Source organism: Mytilus californianus, unplaced genomic scaffold, assembly GCF_021869535.1.
Source record: "Mytilus californianus isolate M0D057914Y unplaced genomic scaffold, xbMytCali1.0.p SCAF_13, whole genome shotgun sequence".
Classification (NCBI taxonomy): Eukaryota; Metazoa; Mollusca; class Bivalvia; order Mytilida; family Mytilidae; genus Mytilus; species Mytilus californianus.
Genome location: NW_026262615.1, coordinates 11454996 through 11477030, shown reverse-complemented (window position 1 = coordinate 11477030; position 22035 = coordinate 11454996). Strand labels below are relative to the sequence as shown.

The window sequence follows — 22035 nt, the reverse complement described above, 5'->3', positions numbered from 1 at the left end:
GGGAAACATATCGATGTCAACAGTTTATTCTTGATTTGTCTGTTTCTCAGATGCTATGTCAACTTTATTTGGTGTATGGAATGATTGTTGTGCTCATAATTACCTACTGTCATATGTTATAAATGAAATACATGATGTACTACAAATTGCAGGACTGTGATAACACAGTTTGAACAAAATCTTTCTACATCAAGATTTTTTCAATTATTTGAAACAAACTTGTTTAAGTTTAAGTTTTTCTGATAGGTAAAATGTATGCGCTAAAAATAACTTTCCATTTATGAAATTGAAAGTGAATCATTAACTGCAGAAATTTTATTATCTGACAGAAACTTCATTATCAATAAAAATTATGGACTACAATCTACATAAATAGGATAAGAGAAGATAAAAGATAAGTTTTGTTTAACTTTATAATTTTACAGTTCTGCCTTCAACTTTCATTTTAACCATTGAATATATAATGTCGTCCCTGAATTGAGTATCGTTACAATTCATTTGTTTCAGAAAAAGAATAAAGATGAAGATAATTACACTACAAGTTTTCAATCTCATATTTGGTCATAATCTATTCACTTCGTTAAACTATTACAATTCTCCTTTTTCTGTCTTTGTTTCACATGTTTCTTTACTTTGATCAAAAGAACTGAAGTTATTTGCCTTCACACCATACTGGTCAAGTAGTCTTGACAGGCGATTCCTGATTTCGGTTGTTAGTTTCTCTCGTTTTCGTGAATAAATGATAACAAACTCTGAAATATAAATAAAATATTAGAAGTCGTCTCTTTATTGAATTTCATTTACGGCAAACATTAACTTGTCTAGACCAGAAGTTAAAGGTTGTACTTTGTAAATACAGCTGTTTCACAAACCACGCCTCTTTTAGGGAGATATATACTATTCATAGATAATTAATTTTGTTTACGTACTTGTTCCCAGATATGATCTCTATGTTTCATTTCGTAGAGACATAACTTGGGAATGTTACCAGTAAATATACATATGAATAGCGGTCAAATTGAAATCTGTGGAAAACGTATAGTCAAGATAGGGGTAGTACAGAATTTTGAGTTTAAACTCTTAGAAGTTCGGGGCATATACACGTTGAAAATATGCTGCACAGTCCTATATTTTGACCTTTGAACAAAAAAGTAGTGCATATAAACTTTCCATTCTAGGATATAATTTTTTTCAAGACTTCATAGTAAAAGTGGTACAGTTTTAGCCGTAAAAGGAGTTCCTATGGAAAATTGCATTGTGGATATTTACAGAAATGCAACCTATAACAAGCTCGTCAATTCATGAAGAATTTTGTGATATGTAAACAGGTAAAGTAGTTGTTGCATTGACAAAATAAATTTACGATACATTTAAGTCCGTTGCAATTTATTTTTCATTCCTTTTAAATTTCACACATCCTATGAAATACAGCAAAGTCTTATTCAATTACAAATGTTGATGATGTTGTAAAACTTTGAAGATACCTCGATGGAAAATTGAAGGAAGTCGCAATTTATATAGTCACATATGGGTATTATGAACCAATAAAGAAATGTGTTGCAACATGGGAACATTGTTTTTCGACTTTCTGATTTGTCTACGTTATTAAAGAAGACACTCACACAATAACTGTAATTTTTTAAGAAAAAAAAGAAATTTCGGATATGGTTTTTTTACCCAAATTTGTTCCTGTTCTCTTCTGATGAGGAATACAAGTATACACAAGCATATATTCTTGGTAGTCAATATCCACAACTGTGTATGGAACTGTAATTATAAAAAAACATGCACATAGACAATATAAGTACATAGAGAACTGTTCGAATAGTTATTAAACATTTTGTTTAAGTAAAATGCCTTAAAATAAAATGTTTTATGATGAGACTAATACGAGACACCAGAATAACAACTAAGTAATGAAATTATAAAAATGACCCTATGCCACCCTACAAATATTGGCACATGATTTATCAATATAAATAGGCAATTATTAGAGTAGTTAGATACATTGAAGACTAACACAAACAGCCCCCCCCCCCCCCCCAAAAAAAAAAAAAAGAATGAAACAAAAAAAAAAAAATACAGCCATTTATAGGTAAAATTTGCGGGACAAAGAAATTGATATATTAACTGAATATCTTTACACTTTCATTTCTAAAAAAAAATAAATATTTTTTGTGCAAAACATCCCACTAAGAGAACTGTTCATGAAACGTTTATAAAATATTCAATGTTTAACTTACGGTATAGACCTTTGGTAGGTCCACTTACTGCTTCAAAAACTCCTCTTCCTAAATCAGTTGAAATGGGTGAATATACTCCATAAAAATGATTATTAAACTCTATGGACCTGTTTAAAAAAACGTATAACTTATAATTTCACATAGCGATACAAAATGTAAGTAATTTTAAACTTCTTTCCTACCCCGATAATTATGTTGATTATTTTTCGCGTCCGCATAAAATACTTCCATCAAAATGCCCATAACAATGGCGATTATATACAAATAAACAATTTCTGAAAAAAATGTATGATTGTAACATAAACAAGCATTCTGTGAGTAATGCATGGCAATACATAGTCCACTGCCTGTTAAAAAATCATTGTATTTGAACAAAATCTAACTTGATCTATAACTTGTCATGGTGTAAACTATATAACAAATATCAAGTCAATATCTTATTTAAGTGAATTTTGTAAGTCCAAGGACCATAACTCTGCACAAAATCATCAGACCAGAACAAATTCAAACTTGATCTGTAGCTTGTCATGATAAACTATATACCAATTTCTAAATCAATATCTTCAAGAATGACAAAAAAAAAGTGCGGAAAACTGATTATTTTAGTGAATTTTCTAAGTCAAAGGACCATAGCTCTGCAAAAAATCATCTGACCGGAACAAAATTCGAAATTGATCTGTAACATGTCTTGTTAAAACAATACACCAAGTATCAAATCAATATCTATAAGAATGAAGAAAAAAAGTGTGGAAAACTGATTTGCCGGACTGACGGATGGACAAACAGACAGACAGACATACATACAATCAGACAGACAGACAGACAGACAGACAGACAGACTGACGGAGTGCAAACCTAAAGTCCCCTTCGACTTCGTCGGTAGGGGACTAAAAAATACAACAAATTCATGTCTTACTCAAAAGCATTTCGCATATTAATTACCAAATAGCAAAGTCAATTTCGTGCAGTGGATAGGAGTATGGGTCATAATTGGCCTTACTAAGTCTTAACGTTTGCTTTTAAAATTTAATGATTTTTAAAAGTCGGCCAATTGACAATAAACAATAAAGTAATATTGATTAAACAAGTAAATATTAAGTCATTTTCCTTCCTAGGTTTGTTGGTTCACTTTGCTATATGCTATAGAAAACCTCTTTAACTTTGTTGAAAAAATATAGGGCCCATATGTCTTATTAATCTTCCTCTTTTAATAATCAGAAATGCAGTCATTCAAGACAGCAGCCGACACCAATACAACTCAAATCAATGTATACAAAGCTAATTACGTTTTGTTAAGATATCCAATGTATACATCTAGTGTTCCATCTTCCTCTTTTACTGGGTCTATCTGCAGTTCGGGACATGATATATGAGATGCATCACCAAATCTTTCTTGAATAAACCATTTACCAGCAATCTGAAACGATTTTACATGGCGTTTAAAGATTATCATCGAAACAACTTTTGAAGATTTCTTTTTGACAATTTTCTACATTTCTTTTAAAAACTCATATTTGTAGCAGATTTATTTTATTCAACTTTTTTAAAGGACGGGGGTGTTACAAAAAGTTTTAGATAATCTTGAGTATTTGCGATCATGAAATATTTTATTCGAAGGCAACCGAAAGTGGCTATCGGAGTACTACACGACTGTAGGAATTAGTTGATTTCCCTGAATTTTTTAGTTAAGTAGGTTTTGTATTTTGTTAGACAAAAAATTATAACAAGCACTAGTTGCTTTTATTGTCCAAAGAATCAAATTTTTTAGGTGTATATATGTTTTACACGATGTTTTTTGATTTAATCATTAATATTGTTTACGCTGTTTACGCAATTTTTGTTAGCCGTCCCTCTTGTTTTCAAAATCTCGTATTTTTTGTTTTCTATTAATTTGAATTATTTTTCGCGTTTTTCTGTATTATATGAACAGAAATATACTAAAAATAACTTGTATTTGATATTTACTATTTATTTCAAGTATACTATCCACAGCGGTGACTGATACATTATATATAGAGAGAAAATAATTTAAATTAAGAATAAAAAAAATTGCAAGTGCACTTATTAAGAAATGATTTTTTAAATTTGTTCTTCAAAATATTATCCCGATTTATACACTGCAGTTAAAGACAATTTTAATTTAAACTGTGCAAGGTTTGTTTGCCTTTTTTCTTTGCATTTTGTATTGAAGTCAGTTACGACAAAATTAGTTTAAGTTGAATATGAATGTAATACATATATTGACTTCCTGTCACATTTTGGTGTTTAGTTTTTGTTTTAAGAATTCTTAAAGTATATACGTAGTATCTAATTCAGTTTTGAATAAATAATAAATACTTCAAATTTCACCTATTAAATTTAGATTTAAGAATCCTTATGCAATTGTTATGTTATGATCAGAAGTTCAATGTTATTTCACACACTCGAAGGACACTAAACTGCAGTAAATATTGTTGGAACTTTGAAAAAAAAGCAAACCTCTTTGGACGGCCATATAAAATAAAAATATAAACATATAGTGACTGTTGGATAAATTTGTTTGATATGCCGGATCCCTTTATGAAAAGGTACACGAGGAAGATGTTTCAAGGGTTCTAAACGTACGTGCACATAATTTGGCATTTTACCAACGCAAAGTATCAGATTTAACCTTCTATTTCGAATCATACTCGTTTATTATTGCTTCAAGGAAGCAACCTTTAGATTCAGTTGCATTGGGTGGTCTTTGGATTTGTACCACAAGTCGTAAATTAAACACAGAAAAGAAAATGTTCTTATACTAGCTCCTTTTTTCCAATATGTTTGCCTATCGGCGAAGATAATCAAAAAATTGCTCCCATAAGACTGCCTACATGGCTTTACCTATTCTTACATTTGTATTTGTTATCCTCTGTGAAAAGTTTGACTGATTTGGGTTTCCACTATTTAAAGGGATGGATCGATAGTCCAAGGAAACATAAGGTTGAAGTGTCTATAAGGTTAAAAAAACATGACCAAGCGTACCAACAAGACTCAGGAGATTTGCAAAAAAGTGTTTCGATCAACAACAAAAAAAAGAGGCATACGCCCTTTTCACCCCTGTATCCACCTAGAAGTGTCTCATCAAGAATTATGCTTCTGATGAGACACTAATTGCTGAAACGTGCATATGATAAGTGGCATTTTCATTTTGCATTCTATATGGTCCAGGTAACATGCAGTATCATCTTTTATTTCTTCAGCTTAGTCACTGTCAGCTGTCAACTTCCACTTTTTCATTAACAATAATTTTCTGTTTTTGTCAGATATTGTTACATAATATCCTGCTCAACCAAGCCAGTATCTTGATGATCTTACTGATGCCCAGTGAACGTAAAGGAAACCATATTTCTATGCTTTTGTCTCAATAAAAAAAAACTAATTTTTTAAATTTAAAAAATAATAAGAATTTTTTTTTTGTCGCTCAATGCTTTAACACCTTTCTTAAATTACACAAAGAATAATTCAATTATGAGAAAAAGCTCAATCTATAGTATACATATATATTAAACAAGACAAGTGCATGTTAACAACTATTTATTTTTGTAACGCATCCTTTCCAATATTTTATAAAATCCCATACCTTGTGCCAGTCAAACTTTTCTACAGCCGGTATATCTGCACACTCTTCATCCTTTGGTAATTGTCCTTTCGTTACAGTATTCAATAAAACAAGCACGATGGCTGATAGAAATACAAATACGTTAATCCAAGTCATTTTCATAATACGCTAGATGAAACATGTATCCATAAATGACATAAAATGCAAACATTGTTGTTTAATAATCGGTAAAGGTCATAATTTAGAACGATGTAGTACGTAAATTTAAATGACAAGGTTATAATGTAGATCGTGTCCATTATTATGTTATGCATATATAATATATATATATATATATTACTCCTGTTTCAAGCCGAATACAAATACAGTTAATATCTAAAGACACTGAAAAGTTATTGTCTTTATCCTGCAATGGATTTTATACATTGTTTTTGCTCTGAAAGACAGAAAAACTCACATATATTGCATTTATTTTCGATATAAAGGCCTCCTTTGAGGCCCGCGTTGTAATATCACAGACATATATACATATATCTCTGGTAATATTAACAAAACACATCACACAATCAGCTGATGATCGGTACGCCGAAAAGAATCTCGCATGTGCATCAATAATATTTCGCTCAAAGTTAATAATTATGTATTATAACATAACAACTAATTTCAACAGTAAAAAGAAATAACAAAACATTGTCCGATTTAAGACAAAAGTGTTTGATATGTTCTTCGCTTCTGAATTTCGAACTGTCCATGCATTCACTGATTATTGACATTGTTGCATGGTTGATTTTGTGATTTACACTTTCAAGTGTTGACCTTGAAAATTAGAGCCGTAGAAATTGGAGTTAATCCTGCTGTTTATGTTTGTCTATGAGCGGAAAGTGGGGTGCGGATCGGAGACTGGAACATTTACAGACGGAGAAATACGTCATTGGAATTGGAATGCGATTGCAATACATATTCTGAGGTCACGAAGGTTTATACAACACTCGTCAACAGCAATAAACAAAGATAGTCCGGCAGTGGGCTGAGCTTTAAAGCGATATATGTATAGTATACAAATACAGGCTAGCGATGTATGTTGGGCTGTTAATGTATGATAAGACACCCAATTGCAGGATAAACATAATTGTATTGTACAGATCAAAACATTTTCCGATCCAAAAATGTCTTCGGGATGGATTTTCAAAAAGACAATAAAAAAAAGTTGATAAATTTCATATGGCCCGAGAACACAGTTATTTCGAAGTGCATTTTTTTTTAGACTGAAAACGCAAATAAAAAACGCACCTGCTCTCTCCAAAATTTTTTTTTACAGTGTACTGTTCTACTTTTTGGACAAATTATATCAAAATTATAGACAAGTCTATCGGCTCTAACTCAAAATATGGATAATTTTATGTTAAAAGTAAGGGGGTCTGTAATTCAGTTTGACAGCTTCAGACATACTAATTTTTGACCTTTTAAAACTAGACCAAATCATTAATTTACCTAAAAATTCATACCCCAAGTTTTTTTACATGTAATTTCACCCCCTACTTACTTTTTTATGCATAAGATAAAAAGAAATAAATTTGGAAAATGTATGAAAAAATTTGCAAGTTATACACTGTCCATACTAGGAACTCTATTCTATAACAGCAAATTTGAATAAAAAAATATGCGTACCTTAGTAATGGTTAGATATACACATGCTAGTACCTGTTGTGGTCATATAAATTATTCAATACGTTATCAATGGAAAATACAAATATGGTTTTAGTATTACATCGAATGTAGTGTAATGTTTTCGATAATGACAAAGGTATGAAAATTGTTCCTTAAATATTTATATAATAGTTATTGAAGAACTGGTCATTATTGTGATATATGAACTGCCCACAGGACAGTGGTATTGACTAAGACAGCGATAATGACTGAGCCGTAGGCGAGGTCATTATCGATGTCGCAGTCAATACCACTGTCCTACGGGCAGTCCATGTATCACGATTATGACCATTTCTTCAATAACTATTATGTTTATTTCATTGAGGAACCATGTTTTAAAATTTTTTCATAAATTCAAATTGTTAAAATCAAACTCGATTTATTGTACGACTTCTATAGGAATAGGTGTAGACCAGTCATAATGATAACTATAAATCACTGCCATTCATTTAAGTGCAATTTTTCAGTTAATGAATACAAAATAAAGTTTTCTATAATTTTATAATTAACGAGTCGCGATTGCGTTTTATTAAAAGGACATCACTCTAAACAGAGAAACCACGCCCCATTGGTCATTTACATGTGAAAGTCCGTTAACAACCGGTCTTCTGGTTCTCTTTTTTTCTGTTAAAGACCGATGGAATTTTTTACTAAAGAATAAAGAATGTCATGTGGCCCCTTGTGATCCAATAAAAGAAGCTAATTCTTAACCGATATGAAATAAACATAATTATAGTAGTGCAAAGAACCTTATTTGAGAGTGTACATTGTCAATTGGTCACTTAACATGAGGATAATAAGATTTTTTTTTACATCTAATATCCTAGAATAAATTGTTAAACAAACTTTATTGCAACACAAATAATTAAAATTGAGAATGGAAATTGAGAATGTGTCAAAGAGACAAAATCCGACCAAAGAGCAGAACACAACTGAAGGCCACCAATGGGTCTTCAACACAGCGAGAAAATCCCGCACCCGGAGGCGGGCTTCAGCTGGTACCTTAACAAAAATGTGTACTACTTCAATAAAAATGGACGTTACACTAAACTCCAAACATATGAATGAACTAAAATTAAAAAAACCTACAAGACTTACACAGGCCAGAGACTCCTGACTTAGGACAGGCGTAAAAATGCGGTGGGGTTAAACATGTTTTGTGAGATATCAACCCTCCCACTATACATCTAGCCAATGTCGAATAAACAAACACACAGCAATGTGCACAGTAAACCTCAGTTTAAAAGAAGTCCGTGTCCGATGTCAGAATAGGTAACAAAAGAAACTAATCAAAATGACAATGATACATAAATTAACAAAGGACTACTAGCAGTTACTGACATGCCAGCTCCAGATATCAAGTAATGTTATTGACATATTATGTCTTCATCATATGAAAATCAAGCACAATCCCTCTTTGGGGTTTAGTATCATACCATCATAAAAAAATATGAGAAGAACATAACCCGTATCATGCCAACAACTGGTTTTAGAATAAATGTGTTTATTTCCGATGCAAAGACCCTATGAGTGAATCAATATTATTACCAAAATATGTCATCTTTAATGACCTGACAACAGTATCGTAACTATATCACTTATATAATTGCCTGTGTTCTATTTGTTGTTGACTGGATTTTCTACTCCTTCCGTATCATTGTGTGATCAATGTATCATGGTCCTACATATTGCAAGTATACAAAATATGAGTATCATAGCAATTATGGGAATTCCGGGAACAGCACAGAAAATTATTGCAAAGTTTATTCCAAATAAACAACGTCTCCGATCAGATTTGCATGTCAATCATCATAATACTGAGCAACAAACACAACTACACAATATATATGCAATTAAAAAATTAAAAGTATACTATGAATCGAAATACCTATACATAGTAAAAAGAAATAATCTCTTATGGTTTTTGTTTTTGTTTTTTTTTTGTTAAAGACTTAAAGGGGCACTAGCTGTCAAATTCGTGTTCAACGATTTGAATCATATTCTGATTTCTGATTTATAACCATGTAAAACATTTATCCAAATTATAAAAAAGTCCATAATAAACAATTTACAGGGCATGGGCTCGATAATATGTAGCTTCGTTTCGTGTGTGTTTTAGTCTTGACGCCATCTAATTAACTATCGAGTTGACCTCCGGAAACCTCCGATGGTCATATAAGCGATATAAACTGAATATAGATATAAATAGAAAGCGAAACTCATTCAATTGGATTTTTCTAGGCCTGTTTAATTTCATATTTAAGATTAGAAATACATGTTAATCGTCGTTTTTACCTGTATAAGAATGATTTTTGTGAATCAAATCAGTCAATCAAATGATTAACCTTTGTTTCACTTTCACTGTTGACATTCTTTTCCTTTAAATAACCGAACACGCACAATGCATGCGTTATCCATCTCTAGCTAAGGGGTTTAATTGAGGTTCACATGAATACGGATTCAATGAGGTCGATTTATTCACATGCAAGTGAATAATTCATCATCAAAATTGCTAAGCTTATTCTAACAAACAAATTTACATAAAAACGTTTTCACTTTTTTACTTTCATTATTGATTGAACAAACACAAATCATATTTTACATTTTTATATATCTCGTAGCTATTGCCCCTTTACATTTGATTATATACTCCATTAAAAATACTACTACAATGTTTATGTCATGCCCTATTTTCCTATCCATATTAAAAACCTTAAGACCAGTAAATCAATACAATTATTTGTGAACTTTAGCAATTTTAATATAGGGAGATCATACATTCCCGGACTTTCCCGGAACAACGTCTACCAAGTTCCAATATGAAATTTTAAAAAACTTTCCCTTAAACGTTCAGGTAAAATGTAGTGTTATTTCAAAAAAAGATATATTAAGAAATTACTACGATGTATGATGGAAGACGGACGCTTATTGATGCAAGCTTAACATGTTAAATTCAAATTATTAGACTAAAATGCGTATCATCTGTAATTAGAGATTGATAATTGATAAGTTAATGTATATTCTATATTCTTATCGCAGAATGTAGACAAAACATCGAAAAAAAATAGCAAAAGGTCGATAATTCTCATTTTGTAAAGGCAAAGGGTTCAAAGAGGCCCACAAATACATAATCCGGCTCAGCAACATATGCGAAAGAAATTTTAGTCCTAACAGAACACCAAATATCTCCAGACACAAAATCAATTGTCTTTCTATAACAGGCCAGCTATAGGTTGCATTTCTGTGAATATCCACAATGCAATTGGCCAAATGAACTCCTTTTACAGCTAAAACTGTACTAATTTTACTATGAAGTTTAAAAACAAAAAAAAATCCTAGAATGGAAAGTTCATATGCACTACTATTTAAGGTCAAAATACAGGGCTGTGCGGCATTTGTCAACGTTTATATGCCCCTATCTACTATGAATTTACACTTTAACTAAAATTCTGTACTACATTTACCCCTACATAAACTTAAGGTTTTCCACAGATTTCAATTTGACCGCTATGCATATGTATATTTACTGGTAACATTTCCAAGTTATATCTCTACGAGATGAAACATAAAGATCATATCTGGGAACCAGTACGTACACAAAATTGATTATCTAGGAATATTATATATCCAAAAAAAAGGCGTGATTTGTGAAACAGCTGTATTTACAAAGTGCATCCTATAGACAGGTTTCAGAGATCACAGTAGAAACAATCTTCACAATAACTGTTACGTGCCGGTTTAAGCACACATGTTTTCCCCTTGGACACAATTACTAGTATTGTTCACGATCTGGTGTATTTGATAGGTTGATCCTATTAAAATACAAGTTTCAGCTAGTTGCGTGAAAGTTGAAAAAAGAAATTTCAAATTATTCATTTAGTTTAAACAAAGTTTTAAAGAATATAGCTCTTCATAATTGACCCCCGTTCAATATGCACTCTGATAGTTGTGAAAAGAAAAAAAACAAGAAATTCACTCTGATATTTATAGTCTCTATAATCTCTGCCATATCGTTTAACGTATATTTCCTATTTTAATCGTACTTATTATTTTGTCCAAGAAGCTCATTTAAACAATGTAGTTAGTATTCGTACTTTTTTTTAAATCTTTCAATGTTCAGTATGAAAACAATGTTAAACTTTAAAATACAGTGCTCAGCTAACCTGTTACAGAATAAAAAGATTAGCTGTGCAAATTATTATTTTCTACTGCATCATTTTAAGCAAAGTATTTATCTTAAAAAATAGGGAAATCAGGAAAGCTACAGCCATTACAATATTATCTTTTCAGCAATTTACAACGTGCAATAGACATTCCATTTCCATAAGGGGCAATTATCTATTTGTTAGCAATCATTGCTTATTTTGCTGACTTGACATCTGCAGTCTTGTTAGCATCAAATGCTACACCAGTGGTGAATATGAAAATCGATAATCTTTGTATACGCATTTAAAATGTATTAATTATTTGTTGGGCAATTTGGCAAATCTTGAACCTTTTACGCCTTCCTCTGGTGTGTATATTAACCAACGCATTGGCTACGCTAGTATCTGTAGTGACATTTCTCATTGCAAAGGACATAATCTATGCACTGTATTTCGTAAACACAAGTTACTTAACACTTTCATTACGGTAACTTTCTTTAAGAATTACAAAAATGATGTTTGAAAGTTTGGTATCAAAAATATGATTTTACGTCATAATTTTAAGGTGATTTTGGTTACAGAACATGTATATCTAGATTATCTTGATGCAATCCATGTAAACCCATTGATCCTTTGAATAAACATACTTAAAGGTTTTTAATTTAATAGCGTAGAAAACTTTTGCGTAGTTAAATTTTTCAAAAATTATTTTTTATTGTAATATTGATTTTGTTTTTAATGAAATGTAACTGAATATGTGTTGATGTACATTTATTGATGCTTATGATTCCACATTCACATGATTCAGTCGATACTATATGTACATCTATTTTGCATTCCACACGGTCATGTTGTTTGAATCTTGGGGTGTTTACGGCATGTTTACCCTAAATCCGCTGGTTTTGTACTATTTATACATCGGAGAACATGCTTTATTTATAGATTTGATTGGCTTTGAACAAGTGTAACACAAAATAAAGTCTAAAAAATTTTCCATACATTTTCTTATTGTTTCGGTCATTTAAGATTTTTTTTTTAATATTGTTATGTTGTTCATTTTTGCTGCGTACAATTATTGACGTTTAATATTAGTTATCTCAATAAAAGCCAATTATTTCACATTCACTGAATGTTATAGCAACTTGAATCAGTACTCCTTAATCATTATATAAGGAAAATAACTCATGTAAAGAGATAGTCTGATAGATTCGAACGAACAAGCATTTTTTTTTCGATTTTGCTTTCGTATCATTTGTATTAACTGAGTACATTGCCGGACAGGAATTTTGGGACCCTAAACGTACATTTCTAAATTTCAGATGTATCTAAGGTCAGCAGTCAACTGTATATTTTCTCTATGGGAAATGTCCAACCAAATAATGCGCTTATGCACGAGAATGCTTTTGGCTAAGCCATAATGACGTTATCTTGGGACAACCGGTACCTTATGTGCACTACATTTGTTTAAATTGCATCTTTATATCTGTTACGGGCCTTTTTTCCAATGTATAGATTTAAGGGTAGGAAGTGCACTAAAGATATAATTCTTTCTCATCAGTTTAATCCCGCTCACTTTTAAAGATTTTAGCAGATATGATTTAACATGAAATGATGTGTAAATGTTGTTTTCAATTTTTAAAGGGGCACTAGCTACGAAATATATCAAAAATCTAAAAATATTTTTTTGTTTGTTCAATCATTAATGAAAGTGAAATAGTGAAATAGTAATTCGCTTTTAGCAGCCAGTCTGGTTCAATTTTGTCAAAATAAGTTAAGAAACATTGATGATGAATTATTCACCTGCAAGTAAATAATTCGACATCATTGAATCCGTATTCATGTGAACCTCAATTTAAACCCTTAGTTAGAGATAGATACGTGAATTGTGCGTGTAAAGTTATTTAAAGGAAAAGAATGTCAACAATGAAAGTGCAACAAAGGTAAATCATTTTATTGACTGATTTGATCAACAAAAATCAATCGTATACAGGTTAAGACGATGATTTAAATATATTTTTAATCTGTAAAATGAAATTAAACAGACATTTAAAAAAATCAATTGCACGATTTCTATATTTATTTATATCTATATTCATGTTTATATCGCTTATATGGTCCCCCTATCGGGGGTCAACTGGATAGTTAATTAGAGGGTGTCTAGGCTGAAATCTACTCGAAACGAAGCTACGTATAAATGAGTTCATGCCCTGTAAATTGTTTATTTTAGACTTTTTATAACTTGAATAATATTTTTACATGGTTATAAATCAAATATGAGAATTTTGAGTCTAATCGGTGAACACGAATTTGACAGCTAGTGCCCCTTCAAAAGAGTACAATGATAAATATTGATGTAAAGTTGTTTTCATCTAATAACCAGAAAAAAGTTGTACGATTTAACACATGTCGATTTGATTTTATCAGACACTTCCAAAGGCTAGGCAGCAAAACTTCATTTGATCATTTGACAAACGTATAATTCATTAAAAATTAAAGTAGAATGAGGTACACATTATTTTTTGTTATAATTTCTTAGAATTATAACACGATGACGTAAAAACATTTGAGCTATAGAAAAATAAACTAAAACAGGCATCCAGGTCCATTCTGTGTTTTTGTAAGATGTATTTCTATTTGTATCCATCTGATGAGTTAAGCCTATTTCAACTGATTTTTATAGTTCGTTTTTATGTTGTACTGTTACATAACTATCCCAGGTTAGGGGGATGGTTAGGATCCCGCTAACATGTTTAACCCCACCACATTCTGTATGTATGTGCCTGTCCCAAGTCAGAAGCCAGTAATTCAGTGGTTGTCGTTTGTTGATGTGTTACATATTTGTTTTTCGTTAATTTTTTGTACATAAATTAGGCCGTTAGTTTTCTCGTTTAAATTGTTTTACATTTGTCATTTCACTCCTCATTGTTGAAGGCCGTACAGTGACCTATAGTTGTTAATGTCTGTGTCATTTTGGTCTCTTGTTGAGAGTTGTCTCATTGGCAATCATACCACATCTTCTTTTTTATATAATACACAAAAAAAAAATACATAACATAAAACATCTGTTCAACGTCACGCAAATGTGTAATTAATGATACTATACATTCTAAGTAAAGGTATGGAAAGTAGTGATTTGAAGAAATTACTGCTTCAAAATGGTTTCAAATGTATTCGTGTGTTGTTTCTTAGTGTTATCGTGGGTAAGTACACAAAGATGCAGTGCTGAATGCAAAGGTAGGTTCCGTTGATTTGTTTTAAGTTTAGTTTCTCATAAATTATAACTAGAAGATTATTCATAAGATTAAATAGATGCAATATCGATTAGTACATGCAGTATTGTACAAGACATATACTATTGGTCGTTATTAAACCTTTTTTTGCCTGCATTATTCATGTCAGATAAAACAAATTAGCAAAACAGAATTAAGTTTATATGTAACAGTGATCCAAATTGAATACAATTGATTTTGTCATGTTTTATTTTTATTTATCTTTTACAAAAAGTCAAACCTGCCTTTTTTGTAACCTTAAAGGATTATCAAAATCTGTCTACCCACACCTTCGTAAAATTTACACGTGTGAAGACCAACACTGGATACGGATACAGTTCAAGAACTGGGATTTTTGTTGCACCAATGGCAGGGTTATATGAATTAAATGCAAGCTTTATTACTAATAGTGGCAAATCGCTTAAATTAGATTTGGTTTAAAATGACGAATCTATCGCCAGAGGACATGCTCCTAGTACCTTTGCGTCTACAGGCACTTTAAATGTTATACTGAGGCTTCAAAATGGTAACGAAGTATATCTGCGACATCCACGTGATTCCGGCTCAATATATATATTGTAATGATAACTCTATGTTTTCAGGACATATGATATAAATATATATTATATGTTATAATCATAATAAATCATAGTACTTGACACATGTATTGTTAAACCTTTGACTGTTTTCTTTTGTAACTGCCTTATCATGTTTCACATTTGATTAATTTCCAACTAAACTTGATTATCAAACTGAAATATGTGCGCATTTGAATAAACAATTTAAAGAGACTTTAACGTTCGTTAGTACAGAAAACTTTATTATAGGAAACGGCATTGAACAAATTTTGAACTTAATTTTGTCTTTATTTTAGACTTAGTGTTTTTTGCCTGTTTCATAGTTTCGTCTGTTTTGGCATAACAGATTTTAGTTGTGCCTCAAATGGGTTAGTCACTTCAATCACAGTTTTATAGAAAATAAACATAGGAAGAGATTTTCCAATTGAGTGTACTACTTGATTATCATTGCAACCAAATAGAATATTCAAAGTCTTGTTTTATAAAAAAATTGCTTTCTTCATCTTTAGTTGCTGTTTCATTAAATGAGTGTTAATATCTACAATTGTTTGTATTGTTTGTTCTTTTAAAAAAAAATAGGTAAGGACTCTCTTGAGATTTGTGTTCAACTTGTTTCGAATGTTCATCAGGTTTTTAGGTAAATTGATTAATCAGGTGAAGTTATTTCTAAATCAAAAATCTTAAGCCGCGTCTAGCACTGGTGTTTTGATTATATTGTATCAAGGTGATATAGTATAATTGTCAATCAGACATTATCCGTTAGAGACAACACTGACGTGTTTTTTTTCAGAAACTGTAAGTCACCACACGGCTTTCCACAACCAGAAAAACTTTGATGGAATGTAATGGGGTTTTATATGTTTTCGATTGGTAAGAATCCTTCCTCCTTGCCCTTTAAAAAAAGCACCCCCCCCCCAAAAAAAAAAAAAACAATTATCATACCCCAATGCTGTGATAGTTTTGTAACGACACAACAAAAGAACGTTCGATTGAAAAAAAGAAAACAGTTTAATAAAAAAGAAGCATTGAAACACCAAACTTAAAAAGCATGTCACTAAGTACCGATCTAAGAGTGCTGATAGTTCCTGAAAGCTAAAGCAATATCAACAATTATCTTAAACAAGACTAAGTGTTTACGCAGTATACATGTGCATATAAGGTGCATGTTTATTATTGGACAACCTATGTTGAAGATAAAATTTGAAATATTTGATGTGATCTTACTTCCGGTTTAAAATGCAGATGGAAGAAAGGTCCGCTGATGTAGGCCCTGAGGTATCCGGTGCCCTCAGGTATCCGGGGGAATTGGTCATCGATTAATTCGCACGAAAATATAGTTCTCTATTTGGATCAATCTTAATACCAAATTGTAATGTGACTTAATACCAAAGAGCAAAATAGATACAATGCTTGGGTATATAATTATGCTGTAATTAAATAATCTCTTCATTCTAAATGTAGAACTTCATGGACGTTGTATTGTTTATGTTATGCATTTGTTAAGGTGAACTGAGTTTATTGGAGATGAAGTGGTTGCATTTTGTGGGTTTCTGGGGTGACCTTAGGTAACCCCGTAATTAAAGAATAGTAAATACTATGCCGTGGTATATAATTATGCTGCAATAAACTATTTTTTTCATTCTGAATGTAGGACTTCATGGACATGATGGACATTGCATAGTTTATGTAATATATTTGTTAAGATAACTTGAGTTAAATGGGTTATATTTCTTGATTTTTTGGGGGTTACCTCAGGTACCCTTGTAATGAAATAATAATAGATACAATGCTAGGGTATATAATTATTCTGTAATAAATTATTTCCCTCATTTTGAAATGTAGGACTTCATGAAAGTTATATTGTTTGTGTAATGTATTTTTTAAGGTGAACTGAGTTAATTTGAGTAAAATGGGTTTTATTTGGCTTTTTTGGGGGGTGACCTCAGATACCCCATGTAATGAATGAATAATAGATACTATGCTATGGTATATAATTATGCTGCAATAAACAAATTTCTTCATTCTGAATGTAGGACTTCATGGACATGATGGACATTGCATAGTTTATGTAATATAATTGTTAAGATAACTTGAGTTAAATGGGTTATATTTCTTGATTTTGTGGGGGTTACCTCAGGTACCCTTGTAATGAAATAATAATAGATACAATGCTAGGGTATATAATTATTCTGTAATAAATTATTTTCCTCATTTTGAAATGTAGGACTTCATGGAAGTTATATTGTTTGTGTAATGTATTTTTTAAAGTGAACTGTGTTAATTTGAGTAAAATGGGTTTTATTCGGCTTTTTTGGGGGGTGACCTCAGGTACCCCATGTAATGAATGAATAATAGATACTAAGCTATGGTATATAATTATGCTGTAATAAACTAATTTCTTCATTTTGAATGTAGGACTTCATGGACGTTGTATTGTTTATGTTATGTACTTGTTAAGGTGAACTGAGTTTATTGGAGATGAAGTGGTTGCATTTTTGTGGGTTTTTTGGGTGACCTCAGGTAACCCCCGTAATTAAAGAATAGTGAATACTATGCTATGGTATTTAATTATGCTGCAATAAACTAATTTCTTCATTCTGAATGTAGGATTCATGTACGTTGTATTGTTTGTGTAATGTATTTGTTAAGATAACTTCAATGGGTTATATTCGTTTTTTTAGGGGTGTGACCTCAGGTACCCTCTGTAGTAAAAGAAAAATAGATACAATGCTAGGGTACAGACCTTCTAAAATTCAAACTGACCATTATTCCGTGCGTTTATCGTGTATCGTGCGTGTTGCGTGCGTGTATCGTGCGTGTATCGTGCGTGTACCAATCGTGCGCTCATCATTCATCGTTCCGTGTATTTTCCGTGTAACGTGCGTGCATCGTGTATTCTAAATCGTGTATGGTGCGTGTATCGTGCGTGTATCGTGCCTTCATCAATCATTCATTCTTAACCGTGTATCGTGCGTTTGTCAATCGTGTATAACTGTGTACATCAGATAACGTGCATTTGTCAAACGTTCATCTCTAATCGGGTAACATTCATTCATTGCGGTTTTTATAGGATAGTCGGTTATAGAGCTCATCAAAGCTTATATTTTATCTCACGGTTAAAGTGTATATATATGTTCCGACTTTAAATAAAATTTACATTCATACTTACTTTCTTGTGAACACTTAATTACATGTAACTTCATCGTACATAACGTTCATACAGATTCATGAATTTTTGTGTAAAATTTATTTATCATCTGTAAACATTTCGTGGTTATTCAGTGAATCTTGGCTGGGACTGACACATTTTAATATAATGATACATGTTCTACGTACAAACAATAACATGATGACATTTCTACGTCAGAACAGTTAAAATTGGAATTTCTATTCAACTGAGCGAAATGGGCTTAAAAATATACTGTTGCCCAACTGTTATTTGTTAAAAAATATTCCGCCAATTAAAAACAACAGTGCTTTTGCAAAATTTAGATGTGGGGTAGCTCCACTAAAAGTAGAAACTGGAAAGTATGCAAGAAAAGAAGTCCACGAGATGACATGTGTTGTAGCTCTACTATTGAAGATGAAATTCATGTCATTTTAAAATGCCCATTATATGTAGATTTAAGACAAATTATGATACATTAAGCTAAACATTTTAATGAACATTTTAACCTTTAATTATCAGATAGCGAAAAATTTATATTTTTATTTAATAACGGCAATGTTGCTGCTATAGTTGCCAAAAACACCAACAATATTTCATTGAAAAGAAACGGCATTTTATTTCCTAGTTCTCAAAGAAAAAATGTTTTATTTTCATATAGTACAGGTGGACACTGTAAAATTTTAAAATTTTAAATGAGTAAATATATTGTGTCTTAAAAGTCTCTCATTATTCTTTTTAAGATTGGTACAAACAATGCAAATGTTTTAATGTTTTATGTTTATTTCGATGATTCTCATTTTATGTTTGTATGTGGTGAGACTATAATAAAATATTGAATCAGTATTAACATGATTAATGTTCAACTTGAGTCATTTCTCCAATGTTGAACAATGCAAGATTATAATTCTTCGCTTATTCTACTAAATATTCAAACATTTAAGTTTTGATAAATACCATTACAAATATAATTTTTGTCTTCGTTTCTGATGGTCACGTGCACGTAAGGTTATTCCATTGAGAAAATACAATATACAAGATTGTCGGGTAAATGTGGATTGCGGATTAAGATTTTAGATGTCAAACTTGAATTAACAAATTAAACTGAGGCGAATTTAACACGAATATGTATTTTCTCTTCAACAGTGTTTTTATTCTCTGTTCTTTATTTTCATTTAAAATAAGCTAAAAATGGATTGTGGAAAATTGAATACAAATTAACATATGTATTTGAAGGCATTTTTTTAATTAAACAAGTATAAGATCACGCAAATATATCCCGTATTCCTTAAGAAGGATTTTAAATTGAGGAACTTTTTAAACTTGAAATTGTGTTTATGAGTTTAAGATATTCTTTTTTATTTAAATTTTTTGATAAAATAGTTAAAAATATTGTATTATCATAACAATAGATATAAGAAGACGTGGTATGAGTGCCAATGAGACAACTCTCCATCCAAGTAAAAATTTATAAAAGTAAACCATTATAGGTCACAGTACGGTCTTCAACACGGAGCCTTGGCTCACACCGAACAGTAAGCTATAAAGGGCCCCAAAAAATTACCAGTGTAAAACCATTCAAACGGGAAAACCAACGGTCTAATCTATATAAAAAACGAGAAACGAGAAACACTTATGAACCACATCAACAAACGACAACTACTGAACAAAAGATTCCTGACTTAGGACAGGTGCAAACAAATGCAGCGGGTTTAAACGTTTTAATGGTACCAAACCTTCACCCTTTTTCTGAAACAATAGTGTAACATCACAACATAGAAAGACACACTATAAAATATCAACTGAAATAGCTCAACTCAATCAAAGGACATATTAACACCATTGAACATACACTGAACAAAAATTTGACCTATGACACAATGTAAATACAAAATAAATAAACTAAGGGAAGAATAATAAAAGTAACATGTTATAGGTGTAATACCACCATTGATTTTCCCCTATTAGTCTTTGTTAAATTTGCACTTTTCAAAAAATTGTGCAGAATTTATCTTTGTTTCAAATAAAGAAATACTTGGCATGAGTAAAGTTTGATCCTGTCCAGTACTATAGAAAATATTTCACATAACATTTCATTGCATATAAGAAAATAACCATCACTGGAAGTTAACCAATCAAATTTTCCCCCTTTTTTAACCTGTATACAAGCTTTAGTAACCATGTAACCTCAAGTTTCCAAAATATTCTATAGAAACCCCAAATAAAAAAATAATGGTGCTTTGAAATACCCAAGATATATGTTTATGACCCAGAAATGTTTTACTGCAATGAAATGTAGGATCAATTACCTACAACTGTCAAATTCAAGGGAATATTTTTTTTCGACCTATTTTCGTATGCAACCGGATGTGACGTACTATGATTTGGTGGTATTACACCTAAAGAAGACTTTTTTGTTAAATAAACTGAATGTGACTTTTTTCCTTTGTTATACTGGTTATTTCAAGCATTCCTGTCAAGTTTTGTCATAATCAGTTCAATAGTTTGAGAAAAATCCAGTATAATGTAAGACGACATCTACAGCGATTCGAGCTAAATTTCTTCGAAAAATCCAAACCAAGCCGCATCATGATAGAATATAGTGTGGACCAATAAATGATCAAATATTTATCTCATCTGCCTACAAACAGTTGAATATGATACAAAAGATGACTTTAGGATGATAAATACTACCAATGGACCTCTTTGTCTTCCTTATAAGGTCTCTTTTGGTCCGTTTATACCTCTCATTTCCTCAAAATTTCTACTTTATAGGCCAATAAATAAAAATTTTGGGGTAACTTTCACTCATTTATGATAGAAATGTTATAATAAATGATTAATTGAAGTATTCAAGCTGAATGAACTATCCGTATAAAAGTTTACTGTCTCCAAGGAGGTTTCAATAAGTCCTTACGTAAAACTTAAATTTATGCCGCGTTCCAGAGAGGGACATAAAAAGCTTCTCTTTTGGTGAATAATTTGTTGTTACTGCTTTAAAAATAATTTCATTTACTTAAAACTATATATTTATTAAAGTATTTCTTAGGAAAAATTTTCTAGTATAGCAGAATATAAGAAAAAAGGAGAAAAAGCTCCCCAAAACTCTAAGTATGGCTTATTCTGTCAACTAATATTCATGGTAAAGTCCTATTTCAAGGAAATTTTCTCATAAAATGTGTTTTGAAGACTCAATCCACTCAGAATATTTCATTATTAGTAATATTTCACTTAAATAGCAAGAAATTTTAACACATGAGAGTACTCACAAGGTCAAAGGTGCATGTACAGCTTCCCATATTAGGTGTAATACCACCATTGATTTTCCCCTATTAGTCTTTGTTAAA

General features: G+C 31.2%; 1 protein-coding gene across 1 annotated transcript; it reads right to left on the bottom strand.

Annotated features, from left to right (window-relative positions):
* Positions 1-300: 300 nt before the first annotated feature.
* Positions 301-6036, bottom strand: LOC127723168 (uncharacterized). The gene is made up of 5 exons (XM_052229679.1): positions 5845-6036; positions 3530-3660; positions 2244-2350; positions 1678-1767; positions 301-752 (listed from the first exon to the last, which is right to left on the bottom strand). Exons 1-5 carry the CDS (start codon positions 5983-5985, stop codon positions 589-591), a joined length of 633 nt encoding a protein of 210 aa, XP_052085639.1. The 5' UTR covers positions 5986-6036; the 3' UTR covers positions 301-588.
* Positions 6037-22035: the final 15999 nt, after the last annotated feature.

What these genes read in the sequence shown, in the direction of transcription:
- LOC127723168 (XM_052229679.1), bottom strand. Translation starts at nt 5,985, where the DNA reads ATGAAAATGACTTGGATTAACGTATTTGTATTTCTATCAGCCATCGTG. An exon ending in AAAAGTTTGACTGGCACAAG is followed by an intron (nt 3,661 to 5,844) that starts GTATGGGATTTT and finishes AAATCGTTTCAG; the next exon opens with ATTGCTGGTAAATGGTTTAT. An exon ending in ACCTACCAAAGGTCTATACC is followed by an intron (nt 1,768 to 2,243) that starts GTAAGTTAAACA and finishes TTATAATTACAG; the next exon opens with TTCCATACACAGTTGTGGAT.